Source organism: Scardinius erythrophthalmus (genome assembly GCF_964197995.2).
Source record: "Scardinius erythrophthalmus genome assembly, chromosome: 3".
NCBI classification, from domain to species: domain Eukaryota; kingdom Metazoa; phylum Chordata; class Actinopteri; order Cypriniformes; family Leuciscidae; genus Scardinius; species Scardinius erythrophthalmus.
In genome coordinates, this window is record NC_138223.1 from 29,183,353 (window position 1) to 29,201,430 (window position 18,078).

At 37.3% G+C, this 18,078-nt stretch overlaps 1 protein-coding gene across 2 annotated transcripts; it reads right to left on the reverse strand.

The window, feature by feature from the left end:
- Positions 1–7,280: 7,280 nt before the first annotated feature.
- On the reverse strand, positions 7,281–15,079 carry LOC308688406 (B- and T-lymphocyte attenuator-like). Of its 2 annotated transcripts, none has more exons than XM_081361424.1 (7): positions 14,864–15,079; positions 14,621–14,684; positions 12,199–12,528; positions 10,875–10,916; positions 10,611–10,736; positions 10,468–10,508; positions 7,281–10,378 (listed from the first exon to the last, which is right to left on the reverse strand). In XM_081361424.1, the coding sequence occupies exons 1-7, from the start codon at positions 14,864–14,866 to the stop codon at positions 10,073–10,075; spliced, it is 912 nt and encodes a 303-aa protein (XP_081217550.1). In that variant the 5' UTR covers positions 14,867–15,079; the 3' UTR covers positions 7,281–10,072. The 2 variants fall into 2 exon arrangements, with proteins under 2 accessions (XP_081217550.1, XP_081217549.1); XM_081361423.1 differs by having other exon boundaries at positions 14,935–15,078.
- Positions 15,080–18,078: the final 2,999 nt, after the last annotated feature.

Below are 18,078 nucleotides of genomic sequence, written 5' to 3' on the forward strand. Positions count from 1 at the left end.
AGAATTTTAAAATCAATACGTGGCTGAACTGGAAGCCAATGCAGTTGCTGGAGTACGAGGGTAATGTGATGACGTGAAGATGTATAAGTCAAAACACGTGCGGCAGAGTTTTGCAGAGGTGTAAAAGTCCAGGGTTCAGAAAGTAAAAGTCCTGCCATGTTTATTCCACCCATGAACTTGATCATGAGCTGATTTCACTAATTAGTTCTATCTCCTGGCTGAAAAATTGTGCTAATTAGCAAATCCAGGTGAATGAAACAAAATACTGAGGAGGATTTACTTTCTGAACCTTGACTTTACACCTCTGTGTATATATTGCAACCTCTTAATAGAATTTCCTGGTAAACCCACAAAGAGAGAATTACAATAATCAAGCTTTGACATGATGAAGGCTTGGATAAGCCTCTCTGCATCAGGCCTACCCAGGTGAAAAAGACATACTGTTAAATGTATTAAAATTACAATTATATTATATTTGTATTGTACCAAAAACAAACTCAAGTACATTTTTAGTACGGGTCTAAAACAAGCAATGTTCCTCAGATGGAACAAAGCAACTTTCGTTATGTTATTAAAATGAGAATTAAAAGTCAACTGAGCATCAAAGATCACACCCAAATTACGCACCTGGCCAGAAGAGGACAATTGGGTATTGTCATGATTGTTTCAAGTTGTTTAAAAACAAACATCTAATAGCCTACTGTAAAAGTAACACTGGACAACTGGATAGATTCATGTTATTTCTTACTATATGTGCACATTACTGAAATTAAACATTTTCTTTTTCCTGTATCTTTTCTCAGGTATCTCTGAAACACTGTCTCTGTGATCGTTGCTCATGAACGGTTATTACGTTCATTGTGTTGGTCATTGCAACCTAGAACCGAGAATAGAACCGAAAAAACCCATACCCCTAGAACCGCCCCTGGTCTCTGTCTCTTGGTTGTTATTGGTTTGCCTTCTTTTGTCATTAACAAAGTTAGTAATTTCATTATTAAAAGTTTAAAACCTCATCTAGTGTGTTTGTAACGGTTTCAGGTTGTGTGAACCGTGTCCAGGTTGGTTGAACCTTAATACAAGTTGAAGAGAAAAAAGATGAAGAAAAAGAAAGATGGTGAGTTGAAATGAACTCAGTGACACCTCCTTGTGGATAATGAATGAACACCAGCACAGTCAGTAAACTTAGTGTACTAGTGTTCTTTTCAAGACGTGTTGATTCAAACCATTTTCTGCCTTGAAAAAGTTATGAGCACATCAAGTCGCTATTTTGAATACTATTATTACAAATTCTTGAGATTCAGCGTTGACTGATTGTTGCAATTACTATGATTTGAATTAAAACTTGAGTTAATGACATTTAAAGTTTAATGAAGGCCTAAGTTCTTCATCATATAGATCACACAGAGTGCAATGATATACTTTACAACTCACTGAGCAAAAATGACTGATTGTTAAAAAAATTACATTAGTACATTTACATTATTTAGACTACAAAACCCTTTTTTTGTATCATAAATCATTATGATCCAAATGGAAATCATTCTTCTGTCAAGTAGGTCAAACAAATCTGTCAAATCTATCAATCTTATCAAGACCTCAATCAAAAATGTTGTGACATGTTTCTAAAATTACCTTTCAAGTAGCACATTCTGTCTATAGAAAATACTGTTCCGATTATGTTCATAACTAGATGTGTAACAAGTAGGCAAGTGTACGATGGTCATTGTTATTTATGGTGTTTGCACTCTGTAGAAGCTCTATTCCTGCTGTTTCTGTTATACAGCTGCATTAAAAAAAGTTTAGGGTAGGGATGGTGTAAGCCGGCAATGGTTCTCAACTCCAGTATCCGGGACCCGCTGCTCTGCACATTTTGTATGTCTCTCTTATCTGACACACTCAAATCAGTTCATGGAGTCTCTCCTGACGAGCTGATGATCTGATTCAGGTGTGTTAAAAAAGGGAGACATACAAAATGTGCAGAGCAGTGGGTCCCGAGGACTGGAGTTGAGAACCACTGGTGTAAGGGACACAGCAATATCTATATAATATTAAACTGTAACTACATAAACATATTGATAATGTACAAACACAAAGATGAAGGCAATAATGCAGTCTTTAAAAAATCCAAAGGCAAATCCACACAATGAGAGTAGCATACAATACATCCAAACATAGACAAGACCCGACAGTGAATAACAGAAAGAAAAAAATGTATTATGTATACAAATGTATACATTAATCAGACACACCTGAGCTGAATAACGAATCAAATTAGTGACCATGACAATAATCTAGACAGGGAGAAACTGGCTAATGAAAACAAAGTCCAAACTGAGTGAAACAGTGACATTACGCCCCCTCCTGGAAAGGTGCGACCTCACGCCGGCAGGAGAATGGAGAAGGAGGCTCAGGTGGAGGACGAGAGTCTGGGAGAGGGATCGAACAGAAAGTCCAGGGTGGTGCAGGTGATGTGATCCAGGGAATGGCCTTGAGCAGAGGCGAGCAGATGGAAGAGACCCAGGCCACAGCCAGGACTGCGAACCATCGCAGCGTCGCTAGAGGGAAGAGCCATGGGGGGGATGATGCTATATGCCAGCATGGGGATGATCGAAGGCGGTGATGGTGATGGAGTTGGAGCCCAACGCGCAGGCAGAGAGCTGAGGAAATGAAGTGACAGTGAAGACCCAGGCGGCCACGAATGAGCTGCAGTGACGACCCCACGAGATGGAGGTGGGGGTCCAGAGGGCTGAGGTTGAGCTGGAGTGACCAAGGGCGGAGGTGGAGCAAGTCCACAGCGAAGGCGTGTCAATGTCCGACACAGGTGGAGCCAATGGTCCGATAGAGCCTGGCGAGGCTGAATGTCCGATGCTGGATTTGAGGGAGGAAGGAGCGCAGACACAGGAGCCAGGTCGACAGGTCCAGATAGAGCGGAGCACTCAGAGGCTGGAGGAACTGAGTGACTGATGGTGATGGGATGGTGATGACTTGGCGGCTGGAGTGGCTGAGGGTGTTCAGGCCGGCGTTCAGGAACGAGCACAGGCAATTGTCCGGGAAGGTTGTCTGATGGGCCAGTTCGAGAAACTCCTCTAAGTGTTCCTGGAGGGAGCGTTCTCCCTGCTCAAGGCACAGGAGGCGAACTGCAGGGAGATCCATGGTGAGAGAAAAAACATCAAAAAGTCCAAAAATCACAGGAAAAAACAAAACTTTCGCTGCTAGACAAGTTTTTAGGTGGGGTCTTCTGTCACGGATTGTATTGCTTAAACACACAAGATAAAGGCAATAAAACAATATTTAATTATATATACACACACAGTACAACAAAAACATAAAGGATTTGTGAGGATTTTTATTTTCTGTAGCTGTTTATGTAAATACGTTTATATTGTTTATGATGCCAGAACATCCATATTGTAAATTTGAGCATATATGCGCACATACAAAAATTAATGTGTAAAATTTGTGTATGAAAACACTAATGAGATGATAATATGTATGTGTAAAGTATAGCAAAATATCTAGTGCAACCAAAGCCAATTGTGAGGTATGTTTTACATAGACCTGTTTAAGTACAGAACCACAGGAAGTCTAAGGAGTTACCACTTCCTGTATTTTGCAAGAAGCCCTTCTAAACTCACCTTATACCATGACTGATGTCTTTTTGGTTGCTATTGGAAACAGGAAATCATTGTTTAAAGGCACCATATCATAAATCACTTCAATATAGTGCATCTACAAATAAGTACATTCACTTGGTGTGACAAATCACTTAAAGCCAATTGTGAGTGATGCCAACAACAAGATAAGATGTAGGACAGGACATTTTATTTATCAGCAACTGACTGGATCATGAAAGTGGATGTTACATAGAAGGAAGCAAGACCAAATGCAAGATAAAACAATGCTAAACAATACCTAAATAGCCATTGGTCCCCACGAGGATAACCACTTATAAATCACACTACATGTGATGTTTTTTGAAAATGTAAAAATGCAAAAACCTTTCTGTGATAGGTAGGTTTAGGGTAAGGGGATAGAATGTTACGTGTCTCCCGAAAAACCTCTAGGGGGCTTTCAAAACAACAAAAACATGTTTTGTTTGAAACTTTTCCTTCAAAAATATGAAGAAGGCCTATAATATTTCTTCATAGACTTCCATTTTTTTTTTTTTTTTTTGAAAATAGCAGTCGGGAACATGACGAAAATGCTAATTTGACATTAAGTGAACTAAAATGACTTCCATCATTAAAACTGAGCTTAATGTTTTATCCATTATATTAAGACATGAAATACTGTGTATGAATGTCCCAGGCAGTAAGAGTGTTTGGAAAACATTATTTTTGTAATTTTATTCTGTCACTCATTTTACGTCTAAATCACCACGTTAAGCAAATTTTTCAGTCATGGGGGTGAATAATTTAAACAGGAATAATTTATTTTACTCTTGTATTATTATATATCAATAATTATCTTTACATTTAACCAGAATAAATGAATCAGCCATTTGTTTGCTATGAAAACATATGTAAAAAATCTTGCAAATGGAATGTTTAATATATAAAAGTTGCAATATCTTAGAAGAATCGGGCACTACAGTAGGCGCTTCAACTCAACAAATGTCTAGAGATGCAGATTCCGTTGTCTTTTGAGACAGAAGGATGGCAATAATATTTTAGTAAAGATTTTTGCTTAGCCAAACTAATCAATCATAGACCTAAAAGAGACCTAAATGTAAGCAGACTTGTATTATCTGGATTCTGGAACGTTTTAAAAAGTCAATAATGTTCCGCCCATGATGTAATGTTGTTTTATTTTTCTGTTGTTGCTGATGTTTCCTTTTCTTCATGCATGGCTGTTGGTGGTGGTTGGACCAGAGAAGAGACCCGGGCTATAAACGCACCCATAATTCCTCTTGAGACTTTTGTTGTAACTGTGTGTTAGATGGTGCAAATGCAATGTGACAGATTGTTGTGATTTCTGTGATGCTAGCCACTTTTGATACAGTGTAATTTTGTACGTAACATCAACTTCCTCTTTGTGCTGTTTGTAACTTCTTAACTGAAGAAGTGCACCTAAACATTTAGCCCACCTGTGTCATTCTAAAATGAGTCATCCCCTTCACTTTCACACCTCCATGTTCTTTGATGTGTTTGGAATAAAGTAGAATAATAAAGCAAGCATGCACTTTAATCAAACTGTGTGACATTGTTAGTCACATGATATGAGTTTTGTTTGCATTGTTTCCTGAAAAACAAACATGAATTGATTTTGAGTGAGTGGTACGCACTGTTTTCATCCACCCACTCACTCAAAGTAAATAATAATAAAAAAATAAAAAAACGCACAGTTACTTCACCTGGTCTTCAGTGACATTCAATGTTTTTTTTACACATAGGCCTTTTGTTCAGGCAAATTTTGTCATGCAAAAGGTAGTTGCACATGTAATTATTTCCTTTAAAATATTGTTATAAATCTTTACTCTTATCTCTTTTACAATCGAGTTATCTAGATCTGCAAAAATCAGACTGGTTTGATTCTAGTAGGACTAAAGGCTTTTATCAGAAGTGTGCCAACACTAAATGAAGAACACACTTTTGAATGCTCGCTTCCATTTTTGTGTAAAGCGAATAGTCTATGTGTTGCTGTTGCGTGCAAGAAGTGAGAATTTTGATTCATCTCAGTGAATCGATTCTTTTGAATCTGTTCACAAAAAAAAAAAAAAAAAAAAATTTAGTCAGATTCGTTCATTCGTGGTAGCCCCTACCCCAAACACATAATCAAAATTATGGTACTGCAGTAGCAATGTGTCATTAGTTAAGCCAAGTACTTTTTGAGTAATGTTGCTGGGCAATGTTGCCGAGTGATGTTGCTTGGGCACTTTCCCATTGAGAATGGGCAACAAATTTCTATCTGGATAATTTAGATCGGTCGTGGGCCCTGGGTCTCACCTGGTTGCTCGTTGATGGCAACATTGCCCAGCAACATTGTTCAAAAAGTTGCCCTGTGTATCATCACCTTTAGACTAGTTGGTGGTGTCATGCATGCTGTATTCTCAATTCTCTATAACCTGTTGCAGTGTTATTTGGAAAAGCAGAAGAGAGAGAAGCAAACATACATTTTTGCTAGTGAAAGATCCTCAGGACAATCCAAGTCGTGTGAAATAAAACCTGTTACAGGGAACTGAGAAAAGATTTCTGCTTTCTCATGGACCATCGTTAACAGAACTGGAAAAGGCATACAGTGACCCCAGAAAGTAGTATATTGATGTATTATGGATGTATTTTACAATACAAGAGCTACTTATTTTATATAGGCCCTACATACGCACACACTGTGTTTACAGTGATCAGCTACAACATTAAAACCACTGACAGGTGAATAACATTGATTATATCATTACAATAACACATGCGAACGGGTGGGGTATATTAGGCAGCAAGTGAACAGTCAGTAACTTAATGTCATGTGTTGGAAGCCAGAAAAATGGGAAAGCGAAAAGATTTGAGTAACTTTGACAAGGGAAGCACTGCTACTTGAGCGGAGTGATTTGCTCGCAGCACCTGAGAAGCCCCGTGGTGTTGAGCAGAGAGTTGGAGTAAATCACTCCGCCCAAGTAGCAGTGCTTCGCCTTCTGAGAATATAGTTCCCAGTATGTATACGTTTAGAATATGGCTGTGTCTCATGTGGCCTTGTTATTTGTACACACTGTGACTATACAAATCACAACATGTAAATAGGAAATGTTGGCGTTATTTTGTCACTTATTGGGAGCAGTATGCTAGCTGTAGCCATTTACCTCCAGTCTTTGTGCTAAGCTAGGCTAGCGGTGGGTGCGTTAGACAGAGTTATGGCACGCATGGAGATGAAAAGGGTATGTATGGACTTATCTAACTCGGGAGGATACAGTAAATAAGCTGAAGTCCCAAAAAGTTGGTGTGTTCCTTTAAAGTAATTTACTAATGTTAACTATGAAACCTTATTTTAAAGTGTTATCCAAATAGTGATGGCTATTTGGGTCAGAGCAACAATGCAAGCTTACATTGAGAAAGGCCACATGTGACCGAAACGTTTGCCACTTTTTTTTTCAGTAAAAGCATTTGATTTTTATATCACTTATTGACCTCTCTTGTGTTTGGTTCCAGATACCACAGGACACATTCAGAGGTCTTGTGGAGTCCGTTCCTCAACACATGATATTAGGCAGGTGGTTTTAATGTTATGGCTGCTCAGTGTATACATATGTTTGTAACGGTTCGATTGATATAACAAAGCACACAACGAAGGAGAATTAACTGGAGTAACATTTAATAGCAAACTTGAAGAACAACAAAGAATAAACACAACCAAACACTTTCACAGCGACTGGGAGAAAACTGAGGCTTTAAATAAACAGAGACAAACAAGATAATTAATGAACACAGGTGGAGACAAATTAACTAATCAGCAACAGGGAAAACTAGGTCACAGAGGGCAGAACTAAAAACACAATGAAAACACAGGAAAGGCCAGACATGTTGCAATGTTACATTTCTATTAAATTATAAAATAACAGATTTATTGGGTTTTTTTTTTTTTTGGTTGTCAAACCAGTACAAAGTGTTTGTATATTTTAATATGATGAACTACACCTGTGGTTACTCTGCTAAGTGAACTCATCTCCATACATCTGCTAAACATCACTTTGACAACAGTTAAAAGGCAGTGCAGAAAAGTGAAGAAAACCTCATATGTTTGCAGATGAATTACTTTTAATGATTATACCAGTCTATTTAATGAAAAGTGATTCACAGGCAACAGTACAACAAACATATTCACATTTATTCCATCGTTTTTTTACTCCCCTATGAGAGGAGAGTCTTGCTCATACATTCTGAAACTGTACATCTAGTACTTATTCCAAGAGAAACACCTCTCTAACTGAATCATGTCAAGGTAAATACAATGTTGGAACTTTAAGGAACTTTTTTTAATGGAAGTCCCCTTTAAAGGAATGAGTCACAGTCTTAGGTGAAACCAGTCTAGACACACCAACACAACGTTACAGCAGCAAACTGATTTATACAATTGCAAATAAGCTTTGAACTTGATGGGTTTAATTTACTATTGGATTAATTTACTCATTCATACAAACACACACACACACACACACACACACACACACACACACACACACACACACACACACACACACACACACACACACACACACAGTATGTACAGTATAAATAGATAGGAGTATGTTACTCATTGACCTTTAATTCATTAACAGTAGGAAGTACTTTTCTTCATTGTGGGTGGACAGTATAATTAGAAGGCAGAATGTAACTCTTTGACCTTTAGTGAATAAAAAAGTAGGCTGTATGTATTATTTTTCATTGTGGGAGGTAAAGAATCCCACCATCATATCTGGTAAGTTGCAGTCTCCCCCCTGCTCATACAGGAAATGTTTTTGCATGCTTTTGCTCTTGTGGGCTTCTCAGTTCTGTACTCTGCGTACAAACTCGACAAATCAGACAACTTTGATGCAGAATTTTTTTTTTTTTTAATAATCCAAATTCTATGAATTAGTCGAACTTATAATAAACAGAACATTAGTGTGTGTGCTAATATAGTTATTGTTAAAGTTAACTTTACAGTTATTATTCTTGGTGTGAACGGGCCTTAAAGCCATAGGCACCTGTTTCCATGAATCAAATGATAACTAGGCTAAGCACATACACATATGTAACAAATTCCCCTTTCCAAATTCAAATAATTTTAACATGCTCATTAGTTATTAATTAATGGTGTTCGTTTTTCAAGAGTCCTGTTTTTTTCTCTGTGCGATGGTGACCTTGATGAATTAATTACACAAAGGTTATTCATGTCTCACTAGTAGAGGCCTGCGGACTGCTAATACATTACCAACCAAACTAAAACACATATTTTTCCATGAGTCACTATCTCGTTAATATACCTGATGATTTTGGAATTATTTAGCCTACTTAAAATGCAATTTATCATTGTGCAAAAACAGAAGCACAAGCTTTTGTATCAGGTTGTTATAACGCTAAATATAACCTGATGTGAGTTCCACCAATCAGAGAGGGTTCCTGAATCTCAATTTGATTGGTTAAAATGAGAATATCTTGTGTTTTTCTGTGAGTGCTCAGTCATTTCCATGGGTGCTCGAAAAACAGACAGATGGCCATTGATGACGTGCAAATGTTAGGGTTCTATTTTACCAACCTAAGTCCATGGTCTAAAGCGCACGGCGTAAGTGCACTTCGGGCGTTTACACTTTACTAACGCACTCTTTAAATAAAAAAAATAAATAAAAATACTGCACCATTGACTTTAGACCAGGTTTCAGTTGGTCAATAGCGCAGTCTATTTCATTTGCCTCAAAATAGCAAAGAACCAACACACCTCGTTTTCAGCCCAGCATGCTCATGGGCGCACAAATGGGCGCAAATTAATTTGCTATTTAAACAACGTGGTGCAGGACGTTAAAACGATAACTGCGTCGTGCTGGAACTAGCAAAAAACACTTACATTGCGACTGCCGTTCTAAACAGACACATTAACAGCTGCATTCAAATTAAAATATTTATTGTCTTGGTGTGAACAGGCATTTAGTCATTTGGCAAAACCTCTTCTTACATTTAATGAAATAGCACATTAACAGGATCGTTCAGTGTAGAAACCATTGTCTTTTACTGTGTGGTAAATTTCCTGCCACAAGGTGCAACATCCAGCAGAACCTGATTTCACCAAGTGCAGATTTATATTTGATGCTAGATGCTAGGTGCTAGATTTAAGCGTATATAGTTAGGATTACATTTTCGGACAGGAATGTTGTTCTAGGATCAACAAAATTTGTTGACCCGGGAGCGCGTCTAACTCTGCATGCCAGACCTTTGAGATAACAGCAGGCAGTTGCAGTTGCCATCATACATGTCAAGCTCAGATTATTGCTCCTCAAAGAGAGTTTTTAAAATCATTTCTTAATACATAATAGCAAATGAGTGATACTTTTTCTTGGGTCATTTCTCAGTATTCTTTTTTAAAGTGTCTCAGTAAAAGATTAATTGAATCACCGGACCCGGATTGCAGCATATTCTGAAGGTTCTGGTTCTTGTCGTGCTGTTCTTTTTGGCACTCTGGGCAAAGCCTGGTGATTCAAAGAAGCATACACAAGAGCATTCTCTTCTTCTCCTCTTTCTGTACCAACGGTGTTGTGTCTACCACCTGAAACTCTTCCAGCTGGAGATGCTCCTCTGACAGGCGGAGTTTCACAGACACGATATAAAGCAGAGGTCGTCTGGTCTGAGGGGGGACGGGTGTTGTGATAGGGATGAGGAGGAGGAGGAGGCAGGTCACTTCTTTGTGTTTCCATGTACTGTATAAGTGAAAACAGAGCATTTAAAAACTTTATTTTCAGTAGATACAATAAACAGTTCTACAGACCAAAATGAAAACAAAAGGTACCTGATTTTTATATGACATATCTTTTCTTCTTGAATTTGTCCCTATGGAAAATACAGAATCAGAATCAGCCAATGGACACAAAAACTAATGGAACGGGTTATTGTAAATTTTCTGATCGTATTGCAAATTCCCAAACCACTCACCTTGGCATCTGATGAAAAGTAATGTAACAGCCATAACTATGAATACCAGCCCCGCTATTCCAGTGCATATGTACACATATGGCCAAAGCCACTGCAGATCATCATTCGGAGTTGTATTCACATCACCTATTGTAGGCATTAAGTATTTAATACCTGCTGTACTTATCAGGCATGCACTTTAATGCACTTTGACTTTAGAAAACCATTAGAATAGAAACTAATTGACAAACATAATATCATATGTGGTAATGGTCATGCCCTTACTTGTGTTGTTTTGATTGTGTGAAACCTCATCCTCCTTATTTACTGAAAACATTTAAAATACACTTTTATTATATTTACAGTATATTTAACAAAATGGGTTTCACTATATTTTGATGGTCCTTTAACACATTGGGCCCTATCTTGCACCCAGCGCAATTGACTTTGTACACCGACGCATCATTCCTATTTTGCACCCGACACACAGCGGACTTTTCCCTCCACACGGTAAATTAGGGAATGAACTTGCACTCCCGGGGGCGGTTCAGCAAAAAAGATGAGGCGTGTTCCAGCACAGACGCTCCCTGGTGCTATTTTGCAGTTTCAGAAAACAATTCCGCCACTGACCAGGAAAAACCTAGTCTAAAGTCAGTGGCGTGTTTTCAGTGGCACGTTCAGATGCTATTTTAAGGGCGCATGCTTGGCCATAGTGTAGCGTGTACACAACGTGCATACACTTTGCTTCTCTCATCTACACACAGACACAGCAGTTGCCATTTTTGCAAACCATACATAATTAAAAGGAAAAATATATTTAACATGAGAGAAATCATTGTGGTGTCCATGAAGATGTGAAAAAATAGACACAAATCTAGCTTACACATTTACCAAAACTATTATACGCCTGTTTAACTGAAGCTAATTTGGGTGGGTTTCTCCCATCCTCAAACGATGTCACTTCTCTGTCTTTTACGGCCCTGAATAGAACGTCAGTCTCCTCGGCTGTGAACCGCTCCTGGCGCGCGCCTGGCAAATCCGCTGTTATAATAGCAATCCGCCATGGAACAAGCACACCTGCTCTTAAAGGGAATGTGAGATGATGCTCTGATTGGTTTATTTCACGTTACACCCAAACCACACCTATGAGTAATGTAGCTACTTCAGACCAACCCATTTTAGATTTGCGTCGGGCGCAAGAGTCATTTATCCAACAAAGATCGGCCCAAAAAAGTTACTTGCGTTTCGCGTTTGATACTAGCGTTTCAGATCATTAAAATAGGGCCCATTCTGTTGACTATAAGTAACATTGCACCTAAATGTCTACTAGCTCTCAGAGTGTTAGTAGAGTATTAGTAGACTGGTAGGGTCAGGGTTCGAATAAGTTGGCATGTAGTTGCAAAGTTTCTTATAGTCATTAGAATGTCTGTTGGAGGACCATCACAATAAAGAGTTAGCAGATATTAAGCAGACTGTCTACTAATACTCTAATGAGAGACAGTTGACATGAAGTTGTAAATTTACTTATAGTCAACAGAATGTTTAAATGGGAACATCAAAATAAAGTGTTACCACTGAATGTTTACATTCTACTAATAACATTGCTTACCTGTAACAGTGACTTTAATAGCATGGCCAACAGAGTTGTCACCTTCTTTACATCTGTATAAACCTGCATCCTCCATTGAGATGTTCAGGAAAATCAGGAAAGCCATCCCTTCAACCTCTGTCATATTCTTCCACTCAGTTTTTATGTAATCTGAGTGATTTAAAGCATTACAGTGATTTCCATAAATTTTGCACCATGAGACTTGTGGGCTCCTGTGACATCCTTGTTGAGTTAAAGTACAGTTTATCTTTGACTCTGTCATAACACGAGCTCTCAACACTGTGTTTCGTGGCACTCTGATCATTCGGACACATTGCAGCTCTTCAGACCCTACAAGAGTAAAGGGGGAAATGGGCGGGGAGTTCAATACAGAGTTTTAGATGAATTAAAACTTCATACGAGTTCTTCGTAAGACTTTAGAATACTGTTCCATCATTAATGAATAACTGCACAGAAACAAATGAGTAAACTACAAACAAAAGAACTCTGATTAATGAGTTAGCAAGCAATAGTGCTCAGTTGAATGTGGTAATTCACTAGCTAATTGGCAACTGCTATTTTTTTTTCTTACCCCCCAGAGGACTAATATATATTGGTTCATACTTAAAGTGAATAATGCATAATGTATAATTAATTATAAAGTGGAGGTAATGGTAACCCACTAGTAATGACTCAAGTCCTTCAGAAGGAATTACTAATTATTCGGAACAGTATTTTAAAGCGAAAAGCATAATAACTCTAATATTGACTGAAGTCTTTGCAAGCATACAAGGTTTTTGTAAGGTTTTGGTCAGTAATTACTTCTGACAGATTTGGTAACACTTGAGTCATCACTAGTGAGTGACCATGATCTTATCTTTAGAATACTGTTCCAAATAATTAGTAATTCCATTAGAAGGATGTAGTTATTACTAACCAAAATCTTACAAAAACCTCCAAATTTGACAATGACTTCAGTCATTACTATGAAGTTATCATACTTTTTCACTTTAGAAAACTGTTCCAAATAATAGTCTTTTCTTGAAGGACTTGGTAATACTTGAGTCACTACTAGTGAAATACAGTGATTTTCACCCTAGAATTAATTATACATCATGCATTACTCACAATAATTATGAACCTGTATATAGTAGATATTATTCCTCATAGAGGTATGAAAAAATAGTAGGCTAGTTACTGATTAGCTAATAGTGAACTACCACATTCAGCTGAGTGCTATTATTTACTGATTAGTTAATCAGCGTTTCTTGTTAGTTAATAGTAGTTACTACAATGTTATTGTTGCATTCCTCATTTGTTCATGTGTTGTTATTCATTAGTGACGGAACAGTATTCTAAAGTGTTACCAAATGTTTACTGGTGTAAACTACTGGGACAGATTCGCAGGACAAATTTTCAACCTTGTGTGCTTATAAATATTAACGATAATATAATTATATACATAATAATTCTGAATAATTATAGTTTATCTATTTTTTTTTCATCTATCAATTAGAATAAGATGAACTATTCTTTAACCAGGCACCCGACCCCGATCCCTAAGATTAATGCAGAGCATAAACTCTAAAAATTTTTAAAGAAGACTGTGTTTCATTCATTACTTCTACCTGTTGATATTGGTATAAAGACTAAGTCAAAGGATTTTGATGAAATTGGAAAAACAAATGATTTTGTTCAAGATAGGTAAGATATAAGTATAAAAATCTAAAATAACTAAAATTCTAATATTCAAGTCCAAATATTTGCCAGCTACTATATAATATTAACATATTATATTGTACTGTATATTATACTATGTTATATATTTTAATATTACTACATGATATTGCACTATAATTATGATAAAACATTGCTGATTCTTTACTACTATGACAAATAAGACGCTGACAAGCAATCACCATATTACGGAACGCTACTTCTCAGACATCCCATGACCTGACAAAGGAGATTGAACATGTTCAATCGAAAAAAAGAAGCTCTGATCAACTGCAACAGACGCTGACGGGTAATACACTGATCCGACAAAACCCAACAAACAAGTCTGTTGGTCAGTGCCCGTCGGTGCAGTGTGAATTGGCCTTAAAACAGAATTCAATTGACTATCAAATTATTATATATTTCTTTAATCAAATTCTTTTAAATGACACAATGGTTGTTTGTCTCATATAAGCCGAACCAAGACATACCAAGCATGACATTAAATGTGTTTGGTATCACTGAAAAGAAAAACAGCTAGTAGGTCAAATAATTGTAAGGTGAAAGGTTAAATAGCAGCTGTTCTTTACTCACAAAACCATACACATACCACAACTGTTGTCATACACATACCACAATGTTCCCTAGAAATCACATTTAACAATATGTATACTGACATCAGATTCAGTCATTAATAGGACATCATAGAGCAGATCTTAATACTTACCGTTTGTGGTGCTGCTGACACTAAGCGATAGCAGTAGGAGAGAAACGGCAAGGTTACAGATGATCTGGAAGACACAGTAGCCCATTATTGAAGGTTTTTGACAACGTGTTTAAAAAACTAATGTCCAAAATGAGAGCTGTGCACATTGTTTGTCATGAGTGCGTGTGTGACTGTGTATTGGAAAGACCAAGAGTGAAGTGGAAGTGTGCTTTAAGATGTAAGTTCCTCTATGACGTCTCTAACCATCTCTGTTTCTCTTCTCTTGTACTTCTTAACATGTATCTTCTCCTCTTTGGATCATAAGTGCTTTTCACCTGTGTTTCTTCCAGCATTTCTTTCTGTTTGTGAGTCGGCTTTGTGTCTGCCTCTGTATCTCTTGTTTGTACTTGGTTTTCCTTCTTTCGTCATTGACAGTTTCAAACCTCATCTAGTGTGTTTGTAGTGGTTTCAGGTTGTGTGAACCTTGTCCAGGTTGGTTAAACCTTCATGCAAATGTTGAAGAGAAAAAGTGAACAGAAAGACATTGAGTTCAAATGAACTCAATGACACCTCCTTGTGGATTATGACTGAACATCAGCACAAACTAGATCTACTTGCTTACTGTTCTTTCCATGGAGGTCTAAATACATGCAAACAGTAAAGCTATTTGTTAGCAATCCCATTTATTTCAATATCAGTTGCTATAATAAAGCCAGATCAAGTAAAAAAATTGTATTAAGTGTGTCAAAATTCTAAGAATGTTCTTCTCATTTTCACATTTTTGCTCTTATTCCTAGACTTACGAATAAGTGTGATTCATAAAGCTTCCTATAAGTGTCAAGAAGTCTCAGCTCCTAAATGATTTAAGAGTGCCAGAGAGGTATCCTCCTAGTTAGGAGTAACAAGATGGCAGCAGAGAGGAGAAGAACACACACACAAAAATATAATGTATTGATGTATATGTTTTATTATGTTATATATTTATAATATGATTACAGGGAGTTAAACAAACAATACAGGCTTGATCATTAAGGTATTCTTCTTATAACTGACCTTGTAAGAAATGTAATAACTTCTGCCACTCTACAAATCAATGCTCTGACTGCAGAAATGAAAGTAATAATACAATTTTTGCAAATGGAAAAATGCTGCAGTGCACCGGTGACGACTTGGGCTCATCAGTTCACAGTAAGCAGGGTCTTAAATAGCACTATTGTGACACTAACCACACCAAACATACAGTGGCCAAAAGTGATGCACAAAATTTATTCTATTTTTTAACGGCCTAACAAGTTCGCTTAAACCATCAACATATTAGGAATATACTGTATATATTACAATATGAAGGAAGAACAAAACATTAAACTTACTGAAGGTTATCATCAGACCAAATTATTTGGCAAAAAATACAAACTAGGTTTTAGAAAAACAAAAAAGCTCACAGAAAAAAGAATGCATTGACAACAACATAATCAGTTATTAAAATGTAACTGTTTCTCTCTTGTTTTTGCATGTGCTCATAATTTATTAGCATGATTTTGCATGTTTCATTGCATTATCACAAATAAAACAACTAACTAAAAGCATAACTACAAAATATGCTTAGAAAATCGGTAACACATTTTTAATAATTTGGATAAACGGTGAAGATGTCAATTTTCCTATAGGCTGGTCAACAGTTTTGGCCTCTACTGTATGGCAGTTCATTGACTTTCCAACTGATCTTCAAACCCTGCAGCAAAAGAAAGCCACTTTTATGAGGATTTCGGGGTTCCCTGGAGTTGTTGGAGCCATTGATGGAACTCATGTTTGCATCATCGGTCCAACTGTAAATGATGAGACATATATCATTAGAAAAGGATTCCACAGCATCAATGCTAATTTGTCATAATTTTGCATAGGCAAATGCAAATCCATTTTTTTAAATAAATGTAAATATCAAAATGAATGTTTTAGTGTCTTAATTAAATGATTTTATAATTGCATTCATACATGCTGCTGTGAGGCTCACTATTGTCTGATTCAGAAGTTGAGGGCGGCCATTTTGGGTTGACGTCATTGTAGTCCTAAAGGCGCTTTTCCACTGCATGGTTCGGTACGGCACGCTTTGGCGCATTTCCACTGCATGGTACGGTATGGTACGGCTCGTTTCGGCACGCTTTAAATGGTACCACCTCTGTTGAGGTTCCAAGCGTACTGTACCGATACTAAAATGTGACATGAAAACACTGCAGATCACTGATTGGTCAGACAGAATCATCTCTACCAGCGTCATTTACAACACGAGACACTAACCCGCTAGATTTAAATAGCAAGTAGACAACAGCCAACCTGTTTTAAAAGTATTTGCTTCAAAAAAAGAGTATAAACTTCAAAAAAAGAAATGGCTGAATCGTGGTCAGTGGACGAGGTGCAGACGTTCCTCTCGTCAGTTGCCGAGGAGTGGATGGGGAAACACGGAATGAAATATTTGCATTTAATATGATGTCATGGCAGTAGAGACGGCAACTATAGCCTATAACGATCAGTCCCACCCACTTTGAAGCGGTACTAACTGCAGTGGAAAAGCAACCGAGCTAAAGCGAGCCGAACCGTGCCGTAACGAGTCGAGTCGTACCACGCAGTGGAAAAGCGAAGCGAGCCGAACCGTTCCGCGCCGAGATCGAGCCGAACCGAGCCGTATCATGCAGTGGAAAAGCGCCATTAGTTTGCAGCACTTAAGTGCCACAGCAGTCAGCACTTAAGAATCAGTCTTATACTTTACTGAAAGTTGCTTTTAGCTTTATAAACGTCTCCTACTCTTAGACAAGTCTTACTTTTTACTAAGAATGTTTTGACACTTAAGTCAAAGTTTTAAACTATTCTAGCATCTCTGAGAAATTTTATACATACAGGCCCAGATCCAAACAATTCCCAAAATCAAGTCCCGCCCTACTTTTTATTTTTTTTTTTATTTTTTTGAGAAGCTGTTTCTGTCAGGTCCAATATCGTCAAAGATGATTGACAATTATCATACAGTTTGGATTGCCGGTATAGTTCTGTTCTGGGCAAGCACTCCCTGCGCATCCATGCAGCCTACCCTTACGAAAAAAAAGTATACTTCAAGTTCATTTTATGAAGTATACTTGAGTAATGTTCAAGTATATTTTTAAGTATACTTTATGTAGTAAGTATACTAATGTCAATATGTACTAGTAAACTTGTAAGTGTACTACTTTAATACTGCTTGGGACTAAATTGGCCCACTTGAAGTATATAAAAGTATATGTTTAAGTGTACTATAAGTGTAACAGTAGTGAACTTTAAGTGCACAACTAGTTCATAATTATGTTTCTCATTTGTACTGCAAGTGAACTTATGAGTATACTATTTTAACACTTGTAGCAACTTTGAAGTATACTCTCAGTAAACTACTAGTTTAGTAGTTTTATACTACAAGTTTTCTTTTAATGTACTCTCAGTAAACTACTAGTTTAGTA

Bases quoted from the DNA above. Each gene is read 5' to 3' on its own strand.
- LOC308688406 (XM_081361423.1), bottom strand. The intron at 12,529-14,620 runs GTAAGTATTAAG...TTACTCTTGTAG, and splicing joins TGTCAGCAGCACCACAAACG to GGTCTGAAGAGCTGCAATGT. The intron at 10,737-10,874 runs GTAAGGGCATGA...TGCCTACAATAG, and splicing joins ACACAATCAAAACAACACAA to GTGATGTGAATACAACTCCG.